This window comes from Charadrius vociferus, unplaced genomic scaffold (genome assembly GCF_000708025.1).
Source record: "Charadrius vociferus isolate BGI_N301 unplaced genomic scaffold, ASM70802v2 scaffold21, whole genome shotgun sequence".
Classification (NCBI taxonomy): Eukaryota; Metazoa; Chordata; class Aves; order Charadriiformes; family Charadriidae; genus Charadrius; species Charadrius vociferus.
The window spans coordinates 932,199-950,411 of record NW_009646850.1 but is presented as its reverse complement, the minus strand read 5'-3'; the positions used below and the strand labels follow the sequence as shown (position 1 = coordinate 950,411).

Genomic DNA, 18,213 nt, shown 5'->3' with positions numbered 1-18,213 from the left:
TAATGAACGGTTCATTTTCTCTGCCAGTGCAAGAACTCAGGATGTTAAAGCCAACAGGACCTGGGTTAGAAACTAAAGAAGGTGTTTTTTCATGGAACAGGTAGTGGAAATACCAGAGTTGCTTGCTGTAGGATGCTGTGGATCCTAAAAGCAGACATGTATTTGAAGAAATACTAGGCTCCCTCTAGAATGAGGAGAATCATTGAGAGTTAGTGAATGGAACATGCATCTGAGGAAGAAAAAAACCCTAATGCGAAAACAGCCGGGGGCTGACAGAGTACTGCATGTGGTTGCCCTGCTTTTCCTCTTCCTTGGACACTTATTATGGTCCTTGTTGTAGGCAGAATAGTGGGACTTTGGTCCGATACAGCTGTTCTCGTGGAAACACTGCATGTTGGTTTTATGTCAAGTATGCATGGGCTCAGACATACCAGAATTCACGGGATTACTGTGAAATGTCTGGGGGCAAATCTGTGGTCAGGGCATCTTAACATTGAAATTCAGAGGTGAAGGGTTTCTGAGGGGTCTCTTCATAGCTGGTAGCTATGTTATAATTAATATAATGGTAGAGAGGTTGTTAACTTGCACTATCGACTTAGCTGTTAAACAGTGATAACGTACTGTGCTGGTTAAAATACTGTTTTTCTGCAATTTTAGTTTATTGTATTCTGAAACTTGTGTTCTATATTAAAAAAAAAAAAACACACCGATGTGCAGCACTGCTGACAGTTCAGTCATTTCCAGTACTGAAAGCCATTGAATCATAGTAGTAGCCACAGTAAAATCATAGCAGTAATGTAAGTTATGAAATCACTTGAACTATGAAATTGTTCCAATACAAGAAATACCTGGTTCTGAGCTTCTCAGTACAAGAGACATTGACATACTGGAGAGTCCAATGAAGGACCACTAAGATTAAGGGACTAGGGCATCATGCTTGCCCAGAGAGGCTGTGGAAGCTCCATCCCTGTTGGTGTTTAAGGCCAGGCTGGATGGGGCTTTGAGCAACCTGGTCTAGTGCGAGGTGTCCCTGCCCATGGCAGTGGGGTTGGAACTAGGTGATCTTTAAGGTCTCTTCCAACCTAAACCATTCTATGATCTGTCACATGAGGAAGGCTGAAAGAGCTGGGACTGTTCAGCCTGGAGAAGAGAAGGCTCAGGAGGGATCTTAGCAATGTGTGAAAATACCTGAAGGAAAGGTGCAAAGAGGATGGAGCCACGCTCTTTTCAGCGGTGCCCAGTGACAGGACCAGAGGCGAAGGGCACACACTGAAACACAGGAGGTTCCCTCTGAACAACAGGAAACACGTTTTCACTGTGTGGGTGACCAAGCACTGGCCCAGGTTGCCCAGAGAGGCCATGGAGTCTCCATCCTTGGAGATATTCAGAAGCTGTCTGGACACAGTCCAGGGCAACTGGCTGTAGGTGGCCCTGCTTGAGCAGGGGCGTTGGACCAGTTGACCTCCAGAGGTCCCTTCCAGCCTCAACCGTTCCATGATTCTGTGAAAAACTTCAGCCAAACATGGAGCCAACCATAATTGTTTATAAGTAAAAGTATTAGACTACATCCAGTTGTTTTGATTGGGTGTTTGCAAGTTGGTTTTCTGATGGGGAAGAGTCACTGTAGAAGACAATGGTGATCTTTTATTTATTTTCAACAGTAAAGATACAAAGCTGTTACTGGTTGCTCTATTCAACACTGTGTTTATGTGCATTGGTAACACTTTATCTAAAAGTACAGAGCCTTCCTCAGAGCTGCCGATAGCTTGAGCCACTTGTAATGTTACGTCTTCATAAAGTTTTAAGTAGCTTGGTTTTTTAAATTGATGCATTTTGACTGTCAGTCAGAGACTGGCAGAAGAAACAGTCTTCGTCTGTATCTTGAAAAGTGATTTATGGCAAAGCATTCTTGTTTAAGGCTCATGTTTCACAAGAAAACTCAAGTAACATCGAGGTAAGAAAGTTTGGATGGAGTTGATTGCATGCCTGCCGCTCACCTGACCCAAATTCAGAATAAAGAGCAGCTAACAAAGTCAGAAGAAACTACTTTTTTGAATTAATTAGGGAAATTAAATTATGGCAATTGAAGGATGGTTGCTTTACTATAGGGGGGTGTAAGTTGCCAAATAAAATTATTCCAGGTACATATTTCCCCTTCTCCATTTGCTTTTTCTTCATTTTGTCTATCAATTTGGATCATCTCTTGTTTAAACACTTTCTGACAAATAGGTACCCTGTTTTGGAATTAAATCAGAATTAAACATCTGAGCTGTGAAAGGATTTCAAATCTGTGAGGAAAACATAAACTGGCTTAGGTAAAGGAAATGGTGATCTCCAGAACTCTCACTGTCTGAAATGTCCCTTTTATGAACATGTGCGGAGCATTGTGTGGGGTTTTCTTTAGTTGAAAAGCATCTATCCCCAAGAGAGTGGAGAGGGGTTGCGGTGCCCCACAATTTCTGAATTTCTTCACATCAGAATGCATCGGCCAGGCACATATCAGGTGTAACTCTGTCCCCTCCCTGATATGGTTTAGTGGCAAGCATCCTCTGGCTTTTCAGCAAGCAGTTTCAGAAACATGAAGGAAGGCCTTACGCTACGCTAATTTAGCTGGAACTGCTAGGGAGTTGAGGAAGTTGTTATGGCTGTGGGCTAAATGTATTATACTCAACATGTGCTCCTTTCCCTCCTCTCTTTCTTACTCATGAACTCTCTGCATCACTCTTCTGTGCCTGTCATATTTTGGGGAGTCCCAACAGCAACCATTTCTGCTTGCTAGGACTCTTTCTTTAGACGCTCTTGTAGCTAAATTAATTTCAGCGTGGGTTTAATAGCATGAGACTCAGTGCAACCCAGAAAAGGTGTGTGTTTCTCATCTTTATTGCAGGGGCTGCAAAGCACATGTCCAGACCCTGTGTCAGGGAACCATTGTTCCTAGTGGTCTACCTGGCTCCTGGGATTTTGTCCACATCCTCCTTTCTTGCATACTCATGAAACAGACTCATGATCGTGGTCTTCCCTCCACCCCCCCCATTGCAAGTGGGACTTTGTATTGCCTATTGGTCCCATTCCAGTGGTTCCTGGAACCCATTCCTGGTGCTCTCATTCTAGAAATCCTGTGTCACGTTTGTTCTTCTCAACACCAAGGGGAATATCACAGCAACTGAGTGCAGTAATTGTCATCCTGCCCTGGTTCTTCAACGCTTTGGCAATCAGAGCTGGTAAAATCTTGCTCGGCAGTTTGCCGGAGGAATAACAGATCTATATGTGTGTCCCTTTTCCACTGAGATCTATTTGGGCCTGGCTACTGGTGCTTGAAATGCTTCTATTTTTGCAATTTCTCACATGTTAAAGACAAATAGCCAGAAATCTTCTAGTGCTAAACATCATGTTCCTTTTAACTGGGTCTTGCCAGAACAATATTGTTTGGGCTGAAATTGATACTGAATTGAAACGACCAAATAAAGCTTCCTAACTGTTTAGGTATGACTTTTGTTCTTATGTATGGAGTGCAATGAGTACAGCCATTGATTTTTATTTTTTTTTTAATTATTTTTAATGCTCACAACTGGAAATTGCTACTTAAAAGGAAATCATAATATGTTGGCTACCAATAAACTTATTTTATGCATCCTAAGTATCAAGAGAAACTCGTCATCTGTTGTTAGTCAACTGTACCAAAACCAGTAAAACATTTCTTTTCTTGAACATGTTGGTGAAACCTCTTTTTCTTCCTCTAGCAGAAAATAAAATTGCTTTCTTCTGAAATCTTTCTTCAAGCTATGTTCTACTTTGCGGAGGTACATAGACCTCCCTGCATCTATGAGGAGAAAGGAACTTGGCCGAGAATTCATCCCCAAGGAGTGGCCGGTGGTTTTCCCGTCATTCTCACTCCTTGGGCTTCCTGAAGGAAGGGGGTAATTTGCATAATCCATTGTTTCATCAGAACCTTTTTTAATGTGAGAGTTTGCGTGACTCAAATTAACTTCAGCAGGGAAATTTTGGTTGTATCTCTTTCACAAAGGTGGTATTACCACCTCAAGATTTAAGAAGCTGTGGCCCTGAAAAATTGGGAGTTTGTCTTAAAAGCAATACACATCTTTTAAAAAGCAACAAAAATAACCTCCGGAAGCTTTGTGTTTAGGGTCCTTGGGGTCTGGTTTTGTGGTATGTGTGGATTTTTTTGGTTTGGTTTGGTTTGGGTTTTTTTACTACTTTTCCCCTCCTGCAGGAAGCCTGAGGTTTAGAGTAAAAGCTTGTGATATTGTGGCTCCAGGAACTGAAAGTTACTGAAAGTTATGCCAGATGATGTGAGACTGGCAATAAAATGGTTGAAATTGTAAGAATTCTTACCAGTGGAAAGAAACATTCTTCATTGTCCACTTTTAAATATCCAAAGATAATCCATTTTACAAATACTTAATACTTATAGCAATAATGTTTTTATATTCTGCCTTCCTTACTTCCCTGGTACTGCTGAAACTGGTAAAAGCTGTAATTAAGCTGTCATACCTAATTTTAAAATACAGTTAACACTTAATTCTTATTTTAAGCTATTTTTGAAGTAAAAAGACAATATATTGGGAACTGAACAAGAGATTAATAACACATTTTTTAAATGACAGCCAAAAAAGTGTGGAACGAAGGGGGAGAAATTTTTTTAAAAAAGCATATTATCCAAGCTATATGTTGTGATACAGCACTGGAGTCTTGCACCAAAATATAGCTTTGAAAAACTTAACTAATTTGTAACTGAACTGTATATAATTAACTTTTTAAGTAGGAAGGGTAATTTGAGATTTTTTCAAGCTGTGTTTAAAATGGAGAAAGTGTTTAATTCTCATTTTTTAATTATGCTCATGCATAATAAACTAAGTGAATGTGGGGTGTGAATTAAGAGAATGTGTTATTTGTACATTATTACTATTACTAGTAATGCATTTTAAAACTGAAAAGAAAATGGCTATTGGTTAGGTATTCACATTTGTTAAAGGTAATAGACTATTAGAAGTATTTGTGTGTTCTGCAGGATTTGTTCAGTGATGTAAGTCAACATTTTCTAGAGGGAGTGCAGATTAGCGGTATTATATTGTCAGCGTGAAGCTGGTATCTGGTAGCATTGCATGATGGACTAATCACAGGGGGCCAGGCATCTTTTGAAAAAGATGATTTGAGTATCTTTCCGTGAGCTGACAGTTTGTAAAGGTGGTTGCAATGAACTACCAGGTTACAGCCTGTCTGGAATAACTGAAGCCCCTCATCAGACACCCAGGAAGCATATTTTTCCTTATAATGCAGCTTGGGTTTTAGGCTTTGCGATAGTTAAGAGACACAGGGTGGGAATATTAATATGGCAGAAGAATATATAATATCAAAGATTTCATATTGTTGAATATTGCTTGCCAACATTTAAAGGGGAATTTTTAATTCTGCAAATTATATGCTTGTGTATGTCATGCAGTCATTTGGTAATACTGCAAAATTAGAACGGTGTATTTTGATCTGTGTGGTAATGGACGTATTGCTGTAGAAATACATTGTACCTGTCTACATTTTAAGACTATTAGCTTTGCTATTTGTGAATGAAATTACCCTGACAATCCTGTTGCTTTTTTCTTGTTTCTATATAGGAAAAGGCTGTACTTTAACTGCAGAGTGCTGAACTTTATCTGTGCTAACATTGAAATAGCAAATGTAGGTTGTAATGTTTATAGTGTAGTCAAAAGCATGACCTGTGCACGTGCATACATTCTAGTATCAATCTGACTAACTCCTTTACCAGTACTGGTGAAGCTGTAAAAACTCAGGATCACAGCCAAGTTGTACAGCTTGTGCCGTTTTTAATGCCGTTACGACTTTGCTGCTATTGGTGTCGTAGTAAGTTGGGTTAACACTAGGCTATTGTTAAAACCGTTATGTGTTGCGTATGTGTTGCAGACCTTTGGTTGCTCTGTAGGTGCGCCAAGAGATAGTGGCCATTCATCACACCTATTCACTGTCTTCTAGCTCTCCTCCTGGAAAGCCAGCCTTCGGTAGGAGTCTGAGGACACTGAGATGTTTCTGAGCCAGGTTTGCACAGTGGGGATATAGGTGTACTTGGAAGTAGGGAAGAGTCCCCACTGAGGAGCAGGCACCTCACTTTGCTTTCCGTTCTTGTAAGTTAAGCATTTAGCCCCTGTGTATCACTGAAAGCAGCCTTGTAGGTGCCCAAATGCCTTGTCTTTCCGGTTTCCTCAGTCACCAACTTTTCCTCTAAGGCTTCCAGTGAAGGCATTAGATATGTTTTCTAGTAAGTGGTGGACAGTGATGACTTTGCAGTTTGGGGGAGAGATGATGTGGGTTCAAAATACTTCGATAAACTTCACCTGCTGGTAGCAGTCCCTTCAGGCAAACTCCTCTATTAAAAATATTTTCTTTAATAGCAAGAAGGAACTGAAACCAATTATCATTCGCGTTTTGAAAGTATTTTCATTTTTTTGTTCCTTAGCATAGTCTTTTGTGTTACTTCTGTGTGACTATGATTTTGTCCATTTTACTTATGTTTTGTTACCTTTGTGTAAATTTTCTTTGACTTGTTTTTATCATAGGAATACTTAAAAATGCTGGCAGAAAAAAACTGATTTGAAAAGCATGAGTGGATTGCTGTATGTAGCATCCCTACTCTAAGGCTTTCGATTTAATTATTTCAAGTTGGCAAAAATAAGGTTTTAAAAAATTAAACTGTGAAATTCACACACACCCCACACACGCACGCCTTCTCCTGTCCCTGGTTGACTGTGGAGGTTTTTTATAATGTTTTATTAGAAGAGTTTTTACTTTCTGTAGTGTTTGTTTTTTCTACAAAGCTTTACTTTTCTCCTTACTGTTTTAACACAGAGGAATTACTTGGAATGTCACTTCTAATTTTAGCTGTCAGTTTAGTTGTTGACTTGATATAGCTAACAGTAGATTTTATTTTTTTCCCCCTCCCTACAGCAACAAATCTATTGTAAAACCCTTTCATAATGACACACTTCCTCCCGCCCGCAATGGTGCATCAAGTCAGATCTACAGGAATGCAGAAATAGCTCAAACACACCACTCTGTCTGACAGGTTTAAAAGTTTCTCAGTGCTTTTGTTTTTTTGAAATCTCTTTTCACTTCCCAGTCCAAAGAAAAATGGCAGGCTGGAATCTGCAGTAGCGTAGCTATAGCTTCCATTTACAAATTCAGTGCAAAGAATTAGAAACAACCTAAAAAAATGTACCAATGTAATTTCAAATACTGTGTGCTTGCCTCACTGCTGGAGAATGTGGGTATGGTTTTTATACTTTCCAACTGCAAAAATGCTATGTGTTACTCCTTCAGAAAGCTTCTCTAAATGTGTATTGTGCACACAACGTGTACTTCAGATTGCTCGTGAATCTGGTGCTATGTACTTGAACGATGCTTGCCAGTTTGATATCATTAAGCTTCCTTTACTTTAAAAGGAGTTGTGTACAGTTATGTAGGTATGAATATGCAGTTAGCAGACACCTGCTTGTGTGTTTTGGTATGACTGTCTCTGAATTAAGTTTTAGGTTTTTCTGATTTGAAACTCGCGACAGTTGCAGTAGACAGTAGTGGGTTTAGTAGTACAGTAGTACTTTGGATTGACAACAGCATGCTGATAGCAAAGCTTGGCCAATCATTTGGCAAAGTGAATTGAATTTTTGCTAATTCTAGCTTTTGGGCACTCTTCTATGTTAGCAGTTTTACTAGGATATGTAAGTCAGATTATTAATAATTTTATTTCCTCCTCAAACCAGTGTTTTAAAACAATTTCCTGATCTGGGGGGTGGTGGGGTGCGTTTTGCTGCCTGTAGACTTTGTCAGTATTTTAAGAAAGATGAAGTAGTTCAAGGCCTAGTTGCTGTTTGGCATTTGGATTGATCCAGTAAGCTTTTTATAGCAATTATCAAAAATAACCAATGGTAGGAAGAAAACAAATGATATGTTGGATTGTAACACATTACTACAGATCTGATTTTGATCCTATTTGCCGTGCATAAAGACCAGATCATTAGAAGTTACCCTTTTACTAAAATCAAACCTATAAAAATAATAGCTAGTCCAAATAAGCTCATATTATGCACTTAAAGTACAAGAGAAATTTTGGATCTCTTCAGACACTGAAAAACAAAGCTTATCTCTATCAGATACGCATAATGGTTCCCTTGATTGCAATTTTGTCATTTCATTTGTAAATAAATTTCTTGTTAGCTCTTTGTGTGACAGACGGAGCATAGCTCATCTAAATGATGAAAAGTCTGCAATAATAGCAATTCTGAAGGTCTTTTTCTTCAGTTTTGTGTCAGGATGTGGGAGATGTTTTGCAGCAACATGTACTTTCTTTTCTGGCAGCCTTATACTCTTTCATCTTTTTTCTTGTTTCCCTTTTTGTTCCCTCTCACATATAGAAAACGTAAATGCATATCCTCTGATCACTGTACTTGATTGTGTATCTTGGAAAAGCATTCAGATTCATTTGAAGTTGCAGGACTGTTTTGTTCCAGCTTCCACTGGTGTAGGGAGTGGAGTAACTTCTCTCTAAAGAGGGTCTTGTGCTGCAGCATCTGCTGTCGTAAAATACAGAAAGCTTGAAATACTCTGAACTATCCTCTCTTGTATTTGTAGTTACTGTTGTATGTCAACTGCATTGTGAGACAAACCTTACTAAAACAAATTCTTGTTAATTATTTGACAGTGTTTTTTCCTAACCACTTGCCTTATACATATGCCTTTCATATACAAATCCAAACATCAAGCCTTTCAGTCTTGGCGACTATAGCAAACTATGTGGAAGCTGTGATTCTTCATTCTGGCCTTTCCAAATACCTGACTTGTCTGAAAGCCATGCGACAGGGAGTTGCTTCTCTCTCTGTAGTGAAAGGCTTCTACTTAATGCAGATATAAGTTTTGGAAGAAATGTTAAGTCTAGGGAGATATCATGGTTGTGTGTTTCATCTGTGGGGCGTGAATATCGGCAGAGGAACCATTTTCTGTAGGGATGACAAGAAAAAAAGCTGTTAGAATTAATTGACTATTTCTTTGGACAGAGACTGGATAGGAGTTCTTCATGTACTTACAGCTGAGTGTTGCGTTGTCTCAGACCTTTGTTAACTTCTGAACTAAACCCCTTCTTTTGGGCATATCTTTTCTGAAAGTTGCCAGCTCTTGAAGGAATCAGGCTGCATTTTCCTGAGGGTCTTTGGGGAGATTATATCGGTGTTGATATCTTGCTTCAAAATGTAAAGAATAGGAATAGTTATCAGTATCATTGCAGTGGAAGACTCTTCCTAATTAGTCTGCTGTTTGCTTTTTGAACTATTATTGCCTATGTTCCCAAGCTGGCTTTAGCTATTTCTCATAAAGACTTTCTTGTATTTTACTTTCCCTGGTAGAACCTCAGAGAATGCCTCGCTTGATAGCACCTGAAAATCGCCTCTGGGTTACCATGTATGCTCGACTTGCTGGATTCTATAAATAAAAAAAGTTCCCAAGATAGCACTTTTGTTTCTCCCAAAACTCACTGCACTGTTTCACTACTTTCTCCATTTTTTCTTTTTTTTTTTTTTTTCTCCAAACAATCAACTAGCTGTTTTTCAGTCTACAGGGTAACACATCCCTTTTAGACCACCCCAGCCTGAATATTTCCCAGAAGTCAATGTACAAGTGGCTTCTAGATAAGTCTGAGTGATTTTTCTTAGTCTATTAAACCTTCTGTCTTGACTTCTGGCATATTTCAATATAACATCATGTGCTTTATCTCTGTTCCTCTGTTTTATTTTAACCATTTGTCACCTTTGAATGTTGATTTGTGCCTTGATAACTGGGTTTGGAGTATTCATTTAATAAGTGGTAAAAGGTGGGAGGGAGGGAATAAATACAGACTTTCTGAAGTGTTACCTTTTTGTTACTCATCAGTCTTCCTGTAGTCTTACTGTATGAAATTTTCACTTCTTTTCTCATGAAAGAAAACAGTATTACTAGGTAAGTAAAGGGGTTTTTTTGTGAGAAAATGCAGGATCAAGCCGTCCGTTTAAAAATTAATATGAAACTCTTGGCAAAACGTTTGCATCTGATTCTGGCAGGCCAAATAATGCAGAATAAATGCGGAGAAAGAGGTAGATAAGAAAACTTGTGTATATTAGGCAGGTCTTATAAATATGAATTTTTTTATGAAGTCATTCATTAAGTGTCAAATATGTGGAACTAAAGTTCAGGCTTTTGGTAAAATTGGTCTACAATATGGAAACTTTTTTATCTTTAGGATCACTTGGAATAAAGAAGTACCTGAGGACGGAATGTTAAAATGAGAATTTACATTAATCCATGCGGAATCTCACTGAAGTAGAGAATGAGCTTTGTGACATTCATGTTAGAAACCTGCAATGAGGAAGTGTATGGGTACATGTTCTAAGGGTTATTTGTTACCTGATGTTAGGGATAAAAAATGGATAATAAAAGTTTTAAAGGAAAAAAGATTAATTCTGAGGGAGTGATTGATGGCTTTCCTCTTCGGAAAAATGAGTCACACTTACTAAACTGGAAGAAGAGTCTTCATCTTCTCTGCAGAGCACTCGCAAAAAATGATAGTGGTAATTCGTATCATATTGCACTCTGCAATAGGTCTGTATCACTTGATGTCATTTGAATTGCATAGCCAGAGACAAGATTCAAAGTTTCAAGTGATGATAACGAAATCCCTTTTAAATGAAAATTGAAGAGAAATGCCTTCTGTAAGATTGCATGTTATTTTGTTCACTTGAAAATATCCTACTCTCTGAATAGAATCCAATATTTGATTCGGACTTATTAGTAAATATGGCAGTTAGAATGAGCTCGGCTTGGCTGATTTGTTTAGGAATGAGGTGGCACCTAAACTTTTGAATACTTATGATATGAAAAAATAAACTCCTGAGTTCCTTTTTTTCTTAGTTTCCTGCGTGGTCTTTTCTAACATTTTATTCCCATTATAGCTCATTGAGCTGAAGTAGGATGGCACAGATCAGTAATTAAAGAACGTCTGTATCCATCTGCCTAGTGACTATTATGCTTTGTTGTCATTACACGTACAAATTGCGTTGGATGTGAACAGCCAAACAGAAGGACTTCCCAGTCAGGTTCCAAATCTTAACATTTTGTCATCTTTATGTCTCACAGAGTTCTGAAGCCTCTGAAGTGGTAATCCTGGAGCGTTGTTGGATTGTGGAGTTCAGGAGTAAAACAGATGTTTCAATAGTTCTCAGTAAGTAAAACACAGCTCAGTATGTTCAGTGTGTTTTGTTTTTTTTTTTTTTTTATTTTATTATTTCGGTCAACAAAAATGACAACCAAAAAAACTACCACCCAGGCATTGAAACTTTGCTAAAACCTTAGCTAAAATATATCACATTGTCTGTTAGGTGCATACATCTTGTCCCTTGTCTCTGAATTTATGCCTAAAAACAAAATCCTAAAAGCTTTTGTTTTACTTTGTCTAAAATCAAATTAAAGTCTTATGTCATCTGCTTCCTCTGACAATAAATAGAAGTTTGATGGTCTGATTTGTTATCTATTATGTACAATATGGGATTTATGTTGATGCATAGGCAACTAATCTTATTCTTGAATGATTAATCATTGCCAACCTCTCTATTAAATGAGGGGTTTCCTGTTTTTCTCGCCTCCTGTCAACTCTTCACTTATAAAATTGTTGAAAACAGTAGGAAAAAAATTATTTAATAGAAATCAGAATAATTATTTTAGTGGAAAGATTTTATTTGGAGAAAATGCTGACAGAGTTTTCTCTGCAGGAACAACTCGTATAGTCATTGTGTTAGAAATTTTTTATGATGTAGGTTTTTTTTTTTCTGCTACCACTGCGGAGTTGTGAAGTCCTTAGATCAATTTGCCGTTTTCAGTTAGCTGTAATGGTCTAAGAGGAGTTTTGGTAGGCTAGTAAAACTAGCTACAGGGGGGAAAAGGTTGTGCTGCATTTGTGGGCTCGTTGGCCAGCTTTACATTTAGTAGGAGTTCCTACCTTCTTTTCGTATACTTGCCAAAATCTCCAGTCCACTTCAGTGAAAATGTTACATTAATTATGCAAACTTTTATCCTCACCTGCTGAAGTGATTCTTAGTTTTCGGTCATGTTCGAGAAGGCAGTAACTTAAAATATATTCATTGTGGGTTTTATCCCTTTCTGGGTGGTATTCTGGGGAACAGCACAAATCCTGCATCTTTAGTAGTGGAGTGAAGTCTTATTCCCGATGTTGAGGCACTGCATCAAAAAGGACTACTTTCTGGATTTGGAAGCATGGCTTTGCCTAAGGGTAATGCCTGATTGATTACCATTGACTCTCAAATTGAGACTTTTCTAATTATGCCCTTATTGATTCCAATTCACTGAGTGGAATCATCAGCTTTATGAGGCGGTGGTGTTACAGTTTGGATATAAACACAGTCATGTCAGTTCCCTTCTGGTATGTCTTTTACAATGCTTCAAGATGATGCTGCTGAACTGAACCAAGAATGCAGTTGTAACTGGTGACAGGATTCTTTCAGTTACCTCTGAAGGTTGCCAATGGGACAGTTTCTGTGGCAGGCGAGACTAGCAGATTTTAAGTCTAAAAGCTGGGGAAGTAGACAACAGAGTACTGGGTAAACACTTCAGGCTGCCTATAGAGAAAAAGATGCTGTGAATATGTATGGAGGAAGAAATATACTTGCATAGTTAGGAACAGAAATTCCTACCTGAGAGACTTTCTAAAACAAAGTTTGAAGGTCAGTAGTGTGGTTAGAGGTGAGGGTGGCATTCTGACCCTCCTGTAAAAAACATTTTAAAGTAGAAAAGAGGAAACAGTACAGAAAAATCCAGGTAAGCAGAATCAATAAATGATGATGAGTGCCTGGGGCACGACCAGAGCAAGACAACAGTAGATAGAGGAAGAGACAGAGAGGTACAGGAGAAGTGGATTTCAGACTTGGCAGTCTTCCTGTGCTGGAGACCAGGGACAGGAGCCTGGCTGATGATTTGTTGGATGGGAAAAGAAAGCAAAAAAAAAAAAAAAGCAAAAAAAAAAAAAAAAAAGCCAGACTATTATGAGGTATTAGAACAAAACTGAAGACAAATGAAGATGATATACTGTGTGCTGAGTGAGGATAAAATACCAAAAGAAGTGAAATAATAGTCCATGTACTGTAGGAGAGAACAAAATTCAGAGACAAAAGAGGGGACAAAAACAAAACTGAGGAACTAAGAAGAGAGATCATTGCCAGTGGGGGCTTCGATCATGAAAAGCTAGCTGCATTGTCACACAAATATATCCATTAGCCCTTGGGAGCCAAAAAAAAAGCTCTAAAATGTGTATCTGGGACTTTACAGGGTTGGGGTGAAAGCAGAATAGGAGGACCTACCTGCTTATGATGCCAAATTCCTTGTGGAACAGCTGGAGGAGGGCTGTGCCAGAACACAGCAGAAGTTGATCTGTGAGATTTAGCTTGTAGCGTGGCTGGGAAGGGACATTTTCTTCATCTTGCAAGCTGCAAGATGAAGAAAACCAGCTGGGGTTCAACTTGGAACGCTGAGGGGAGTTTTAGACTGAGCTTTTGGCTGATTGTCTCTGTTTTTCTCTGAGTGGTGGGCTGAATCCTAGGATGCATGAGTAAGAGTGAGAAATGGAGACTAACTGGCATATCCAAGAAGAGAACGTAATAAAGGGCAGTGGAGTAAACATGGAGGGCGGAGAAGGACATTTTCATGCAGTATCTAGTGATATAGATGATATTGTGGAGCTGGTTATCGCCTCGGGGTGGTGTGGGCGCTGAAACAGAAAGGGAGTGCAGAAGAGGTCAGGCAGCCACAGCGGATAATCCTGTCAGGGCTTCAAGTGCAGCGCTCCCAAAGCAGCCTGGCTCAAAAGGTTTCTAAGCGGACCATGACAGGAAACGATAGGATTTGTTAGGCTCTGATGTGGCTGGTTGCTTGCGTGCCCTCATAACCTGAACTAGTTGCTATTAGCAGAACAGGTCAGACACTGGTGTGAGATGGATCCGACTGAATGTGTGACGAGTGTGATTCATTCCTGAAATCCCTGAAGGTACGATAAGGAGAGCATGTCAAACCTTTTGTCCCAAAAGATCTTAACCTGGAAACTGCTGCTGTGCACAGAAGTGTTTGAGCAACGCGATGTTAATTGCCTTGCCTTGGATTCTCCTCAGCAATAGCCGCCATGTTTGTGCCATCTAAGCTTGCACCGTGTGTGATACAGGTGGGCATTGTTGCCTCACCAGGCACAGAAATATACAATTGTAGCTATTCAGAGAATAGCTGTATCTCTGCTGGCCCTTGGAAATGCTGTTAAAGGTGGTTAGTCTGCTGAGTTTACGTGTCCAGGTGATGGCAGTGGGGGGCGGGCCGTGGGGCAGCCTCTGTGAGGAGCTGCTGGGGCTGCCCTGAGCTGGACACAGCCAGTGGTGTCCAGTTCCCACTGACCCACTGCTGGGCCCGGCTCAGCCCTGCAGGTGACGCCTCAGGGAAAAAGTCATTCAGAAAGAGTAAAAAGCTGCCCACCATTGAGGAGCAAGGAAGGGGCAGGGGGGCAAGAAACAGCCAGGCAAGCATGAGGGTGAGAGCAGAAGGAGGGGAGGGGGTGGTCCAGGTTGCCCTGCAGCTCCTGGAGAAACCCCTGTGGAGAGACCACGCTGCAGCCGGGGGTGAAGCATCAGGAGGAAGGAACTGTTGTGGACTGACCATAACCCCCCTCAGGCCCCCATGCTGCTCGGGGTGTGGGGAAGGTAGAGGAGTAAGGAGTGAAATTGAGCCTGGGGAAAAGGGGGGAGTGGAGGAAGGAAAGGCCTTTGTTTCTCCTTTGTCTGCACTGTTTTAATTTGCAAGAAATTAAATTATTTTTCCCATAAGATGAGTCTGTTTTGCCCAGGATGGTAATTGCTAAGTGATCTCCCTGTCTTTAGCTCGACCCATGAGCTTCTTTCTTCTTGCCTCCCCCAGCCTTGTTGAGGAGGGGGAGCGAGTGAGGGGCTGGGTGGGCAGCTGGCAGCCGCCATGGTCAACACACCACGGTTCATCTGTGCCAGGCGTTTTTCTTGGAGTGTTTTATCCACTTCCAGGTGTGTCAGTGTTTGAGCAGAAGATGTGGAAAGATAGCCAATGTTGGTAGTTTTTGGTCGCTGTTACACTTCTCTGGAATTAGGGCAATTAGAGCTGTGTGGCTAGATGTTTGAACCTGGCCCAAGAACAATCTGAAGCTGACCAGTGTTGTATAGAGTGTCATGTAGGGTGAGGGATTCCTTCAAGACTGTATTAATTGCGTTACCATGTGTGGTCCCTTAGTGAGAACTAGGGAGGTAAGAGCTCTAACAGCCAGGTGGGGTTGGTGAGGCCTGAGGAGATAGGGAGGGAACAGAGGAAGACGACAGAGCTTTTGATGCAAGGTCACAGTCATCTAAAGCATATTGGAGGGTATCAGGTGTAAAAAAAAAAAAAAAAAACAAACCAAAAAACAAAAAACATATAGGAATACCCTTAAGCGTAGTATGTAAGCCACTTGGAGCTTTTGATTTCCTTCAATAGTAGTGGCTTGGAAAGGCAGGTCAGTGTCACTCCTGGTTTTAGAGGTTGCATATGGGGCATATGCGAAAGTCACTCTTGCATACCTAGGCAGAGAATCCAGATATCTGAATCTTGGCTTTTTTAAGGTAAACTGGTCCAGCCAGTGATGTGATATATACTTCCTTACAGCAAAAGCAGTCTATTGCTTTGCAAAGGCCACCTTTCGTACTTCTGGTGAATGCTGCAGTATTTCAGTGATCTTGAGATACCATTGTGGTATTTAAGTATTTGTGTGGTCTGCCTTGCTTCCAGCATAGGTGTGGTATTTGTTTAATGAAAGGGGAGAAGCAATGTGGCATGTATGAAAGCCTGCAGGTATTAAAAGAAACAAAGTACTATACTGCAGTAGTCAACCTGGGGTATCACACTATATTAATTTCAAATACCTCAGGCTCTTTGTGAGCTTCTGTGGGGACTTAAATGGAGATTATAATGGCAACTTATATAAGTTTATTCCAGCATTGCAAAGTAAAACAACCCTTACACTAAAGATAAAATTTTTAATTAAATTCTTTATCTTTGATTGAAAATTTAACTTCCAAAGGAAGATTAACATAGCATCATGAGTAACCATGGGATGATTTCATCACTACTAATTTGGACATGAAATGCATCAGCATATAGAATTCAGTCAGCTTTGTGAATTAAAAGGCTCTGATGTCTGTATTAGAAATATCCTGCGGATATAATTTACGTATCAAAGCTTCCATTCTACTTTTGTTAAAGCATATGGTGGTTAGCTGTGATGGTGCTTTATATTTTAGAGTGGCAGTGGCTTATTCATATTCTCAGCCATTTTGCACTGCTGAAGTAGCAACTAAGAATTACTTTTTGCTAGTGTGTGTCTGAAAAGAGAGAACCTTTTAACCTCTCTGAACTCTTTACTTTGCATGTTGTCATGGGAGAAAAAAATAGTGATCCTCTAGAAAAGGAGAGGCTTTCATACTGGACACTGACCTTGTGCTTTGTACTTGTTTTTATTTAAATCCTGCTATTAATTTCGTTTTTACCTGTTCAACATAATTTTATGCTTATAAGTCTCATTAATGAAAATAAAACAAGCCATAGAGTATCAGTCTTCCTGTCACTTTTACATGTTTAGTAAAATGAAACAATAAAGCGTCCTTAAGAAAAAAAAGAAATTAATAACAAATGAAAAAGCTTTAAAACCAAAGTGTTTTCTCCCTACCGTTGGAACTGTGCTTTTTTTTGGTTTTGTTTTATTATTTTATATTTTAAAAGCCTTTCCATTAAAATGCAGTCTTTTGAAAGACAAAGGTCAACTCCAGTAACAGCCTACACTTTTTTTTTGGTGACTCAATTAATTATTTCTGACTTTACAGAAAAACAGGTTTCTGTGTAGCAGGTTATGATTAAAGTTACAATCAAGTGCACTTTAAGAATGAAGAGGGACATCATTAAGACATTTTAAACGAGAAATTTGTTTTTAATTTTTAAAACAAGTGAAATATCAAAGTACTTGCAGAGAAAAGAGGCAATTGCTATTGTTAAATTGAAAAAATTGGGAAATTTAAGTATTATTGCAAAATAATGGGAACAAAAAAACCTTATTTGACGGTGATGGAACTAACACCAAAATACACTTCTGACTTTAGACAGTTGGGTTAGAGTAGAAAAGACTTTCTGGTGCCACTGGGGATATCTCAGCTTTTCTTTGTGCTGTTTCCTTATTTGACAGCAGTCCTGTCTGAGCAGGGGGGTTGAATTCCTTGTTTGAGCTGCAAAGTCCTATGGGACCATAACTTTCTGTGCTGGCTTCTCTGGGAGAAAGTCTTACTGAATTCATTCTTCAGTAAGAGAGTTGTTGGTGAACAGAGTCCTGATCAGAAAAAGGCTCTATGAACAGACATGTTTGCTTTCCACTGTCTGCTTCCTCAGCATTTGCCTCCAGTTTAGTCTCTGACACTGAAATAAGGAAAAGCAGCAAGGTAGGCAAGCTGCTGGAAGGGCTGCTTAGCACCTGCTAGTGACGTATTATCCAAGTGCCGGTTGTGTTATTGAAGTGTCAGTGCTAACATTTAGAGACCACCCTGTGCATTAGAATTAGTAATATTTGGTCATCCCCCCCGCCCTGAGGCTAGTAGCTGTGACCATTAATTTGTTTTCAACTGGACAGGTCAAAACCGAACTAACAGGGTAGAGATATGAGCAGAAACATTTTGATAGCTGGTTACGTATTGCAGTGGCAGACTAGTGTTCAATGGCAAATAGGAAGAGTATGTCTGACTTCACACATAGATATGCTCTTGTAGTAATGCAAGTAGACTATACTATATGCAGTACTCTTGCTTTTAAGTACTCTGCTAGGTTCCAGGAAAAAAATGAGAAATCTTGGGAAAAGCTAAGAACAAAGCTTTGTAAAATATTGATTTAGATAGCGATTTCAATTAGATATATAAAAATCTACTGTCAGGATAAACATGATCAGGTTACTTACTGTAGGTTACATCAATATCCCAGTGTCTGATCTTAGAATCTTTTTCCTTCTTTCTGTGATTTGAGTTTATGCAAGCTGTCAAAAGGTCCTACATTGGTTCTTGTAGCTACATAGACCTTCTT

General features: G+C 39.5%; 1 protein-coding gene across 1 annotated transcript in view; it reads left to right on the top strand.

Annotated features, from left to right (window-relative positions):
- Positions 1–18,213, top strand: part of INPP4B (inositol polyphosphate-4-phosphatase, type II, 105kDa) — a 288,721-nt gene that overhangs the window by 63,942 nt on the left and 206,566 nt on the right. The window contains 1 exon segment of the mRNA XM_009894169.1: positions 11,185–11,269. Within this exon segment, the coding sequence (XP_009892471.1) occupies positions 11,185–11,269 (85 nt within the window).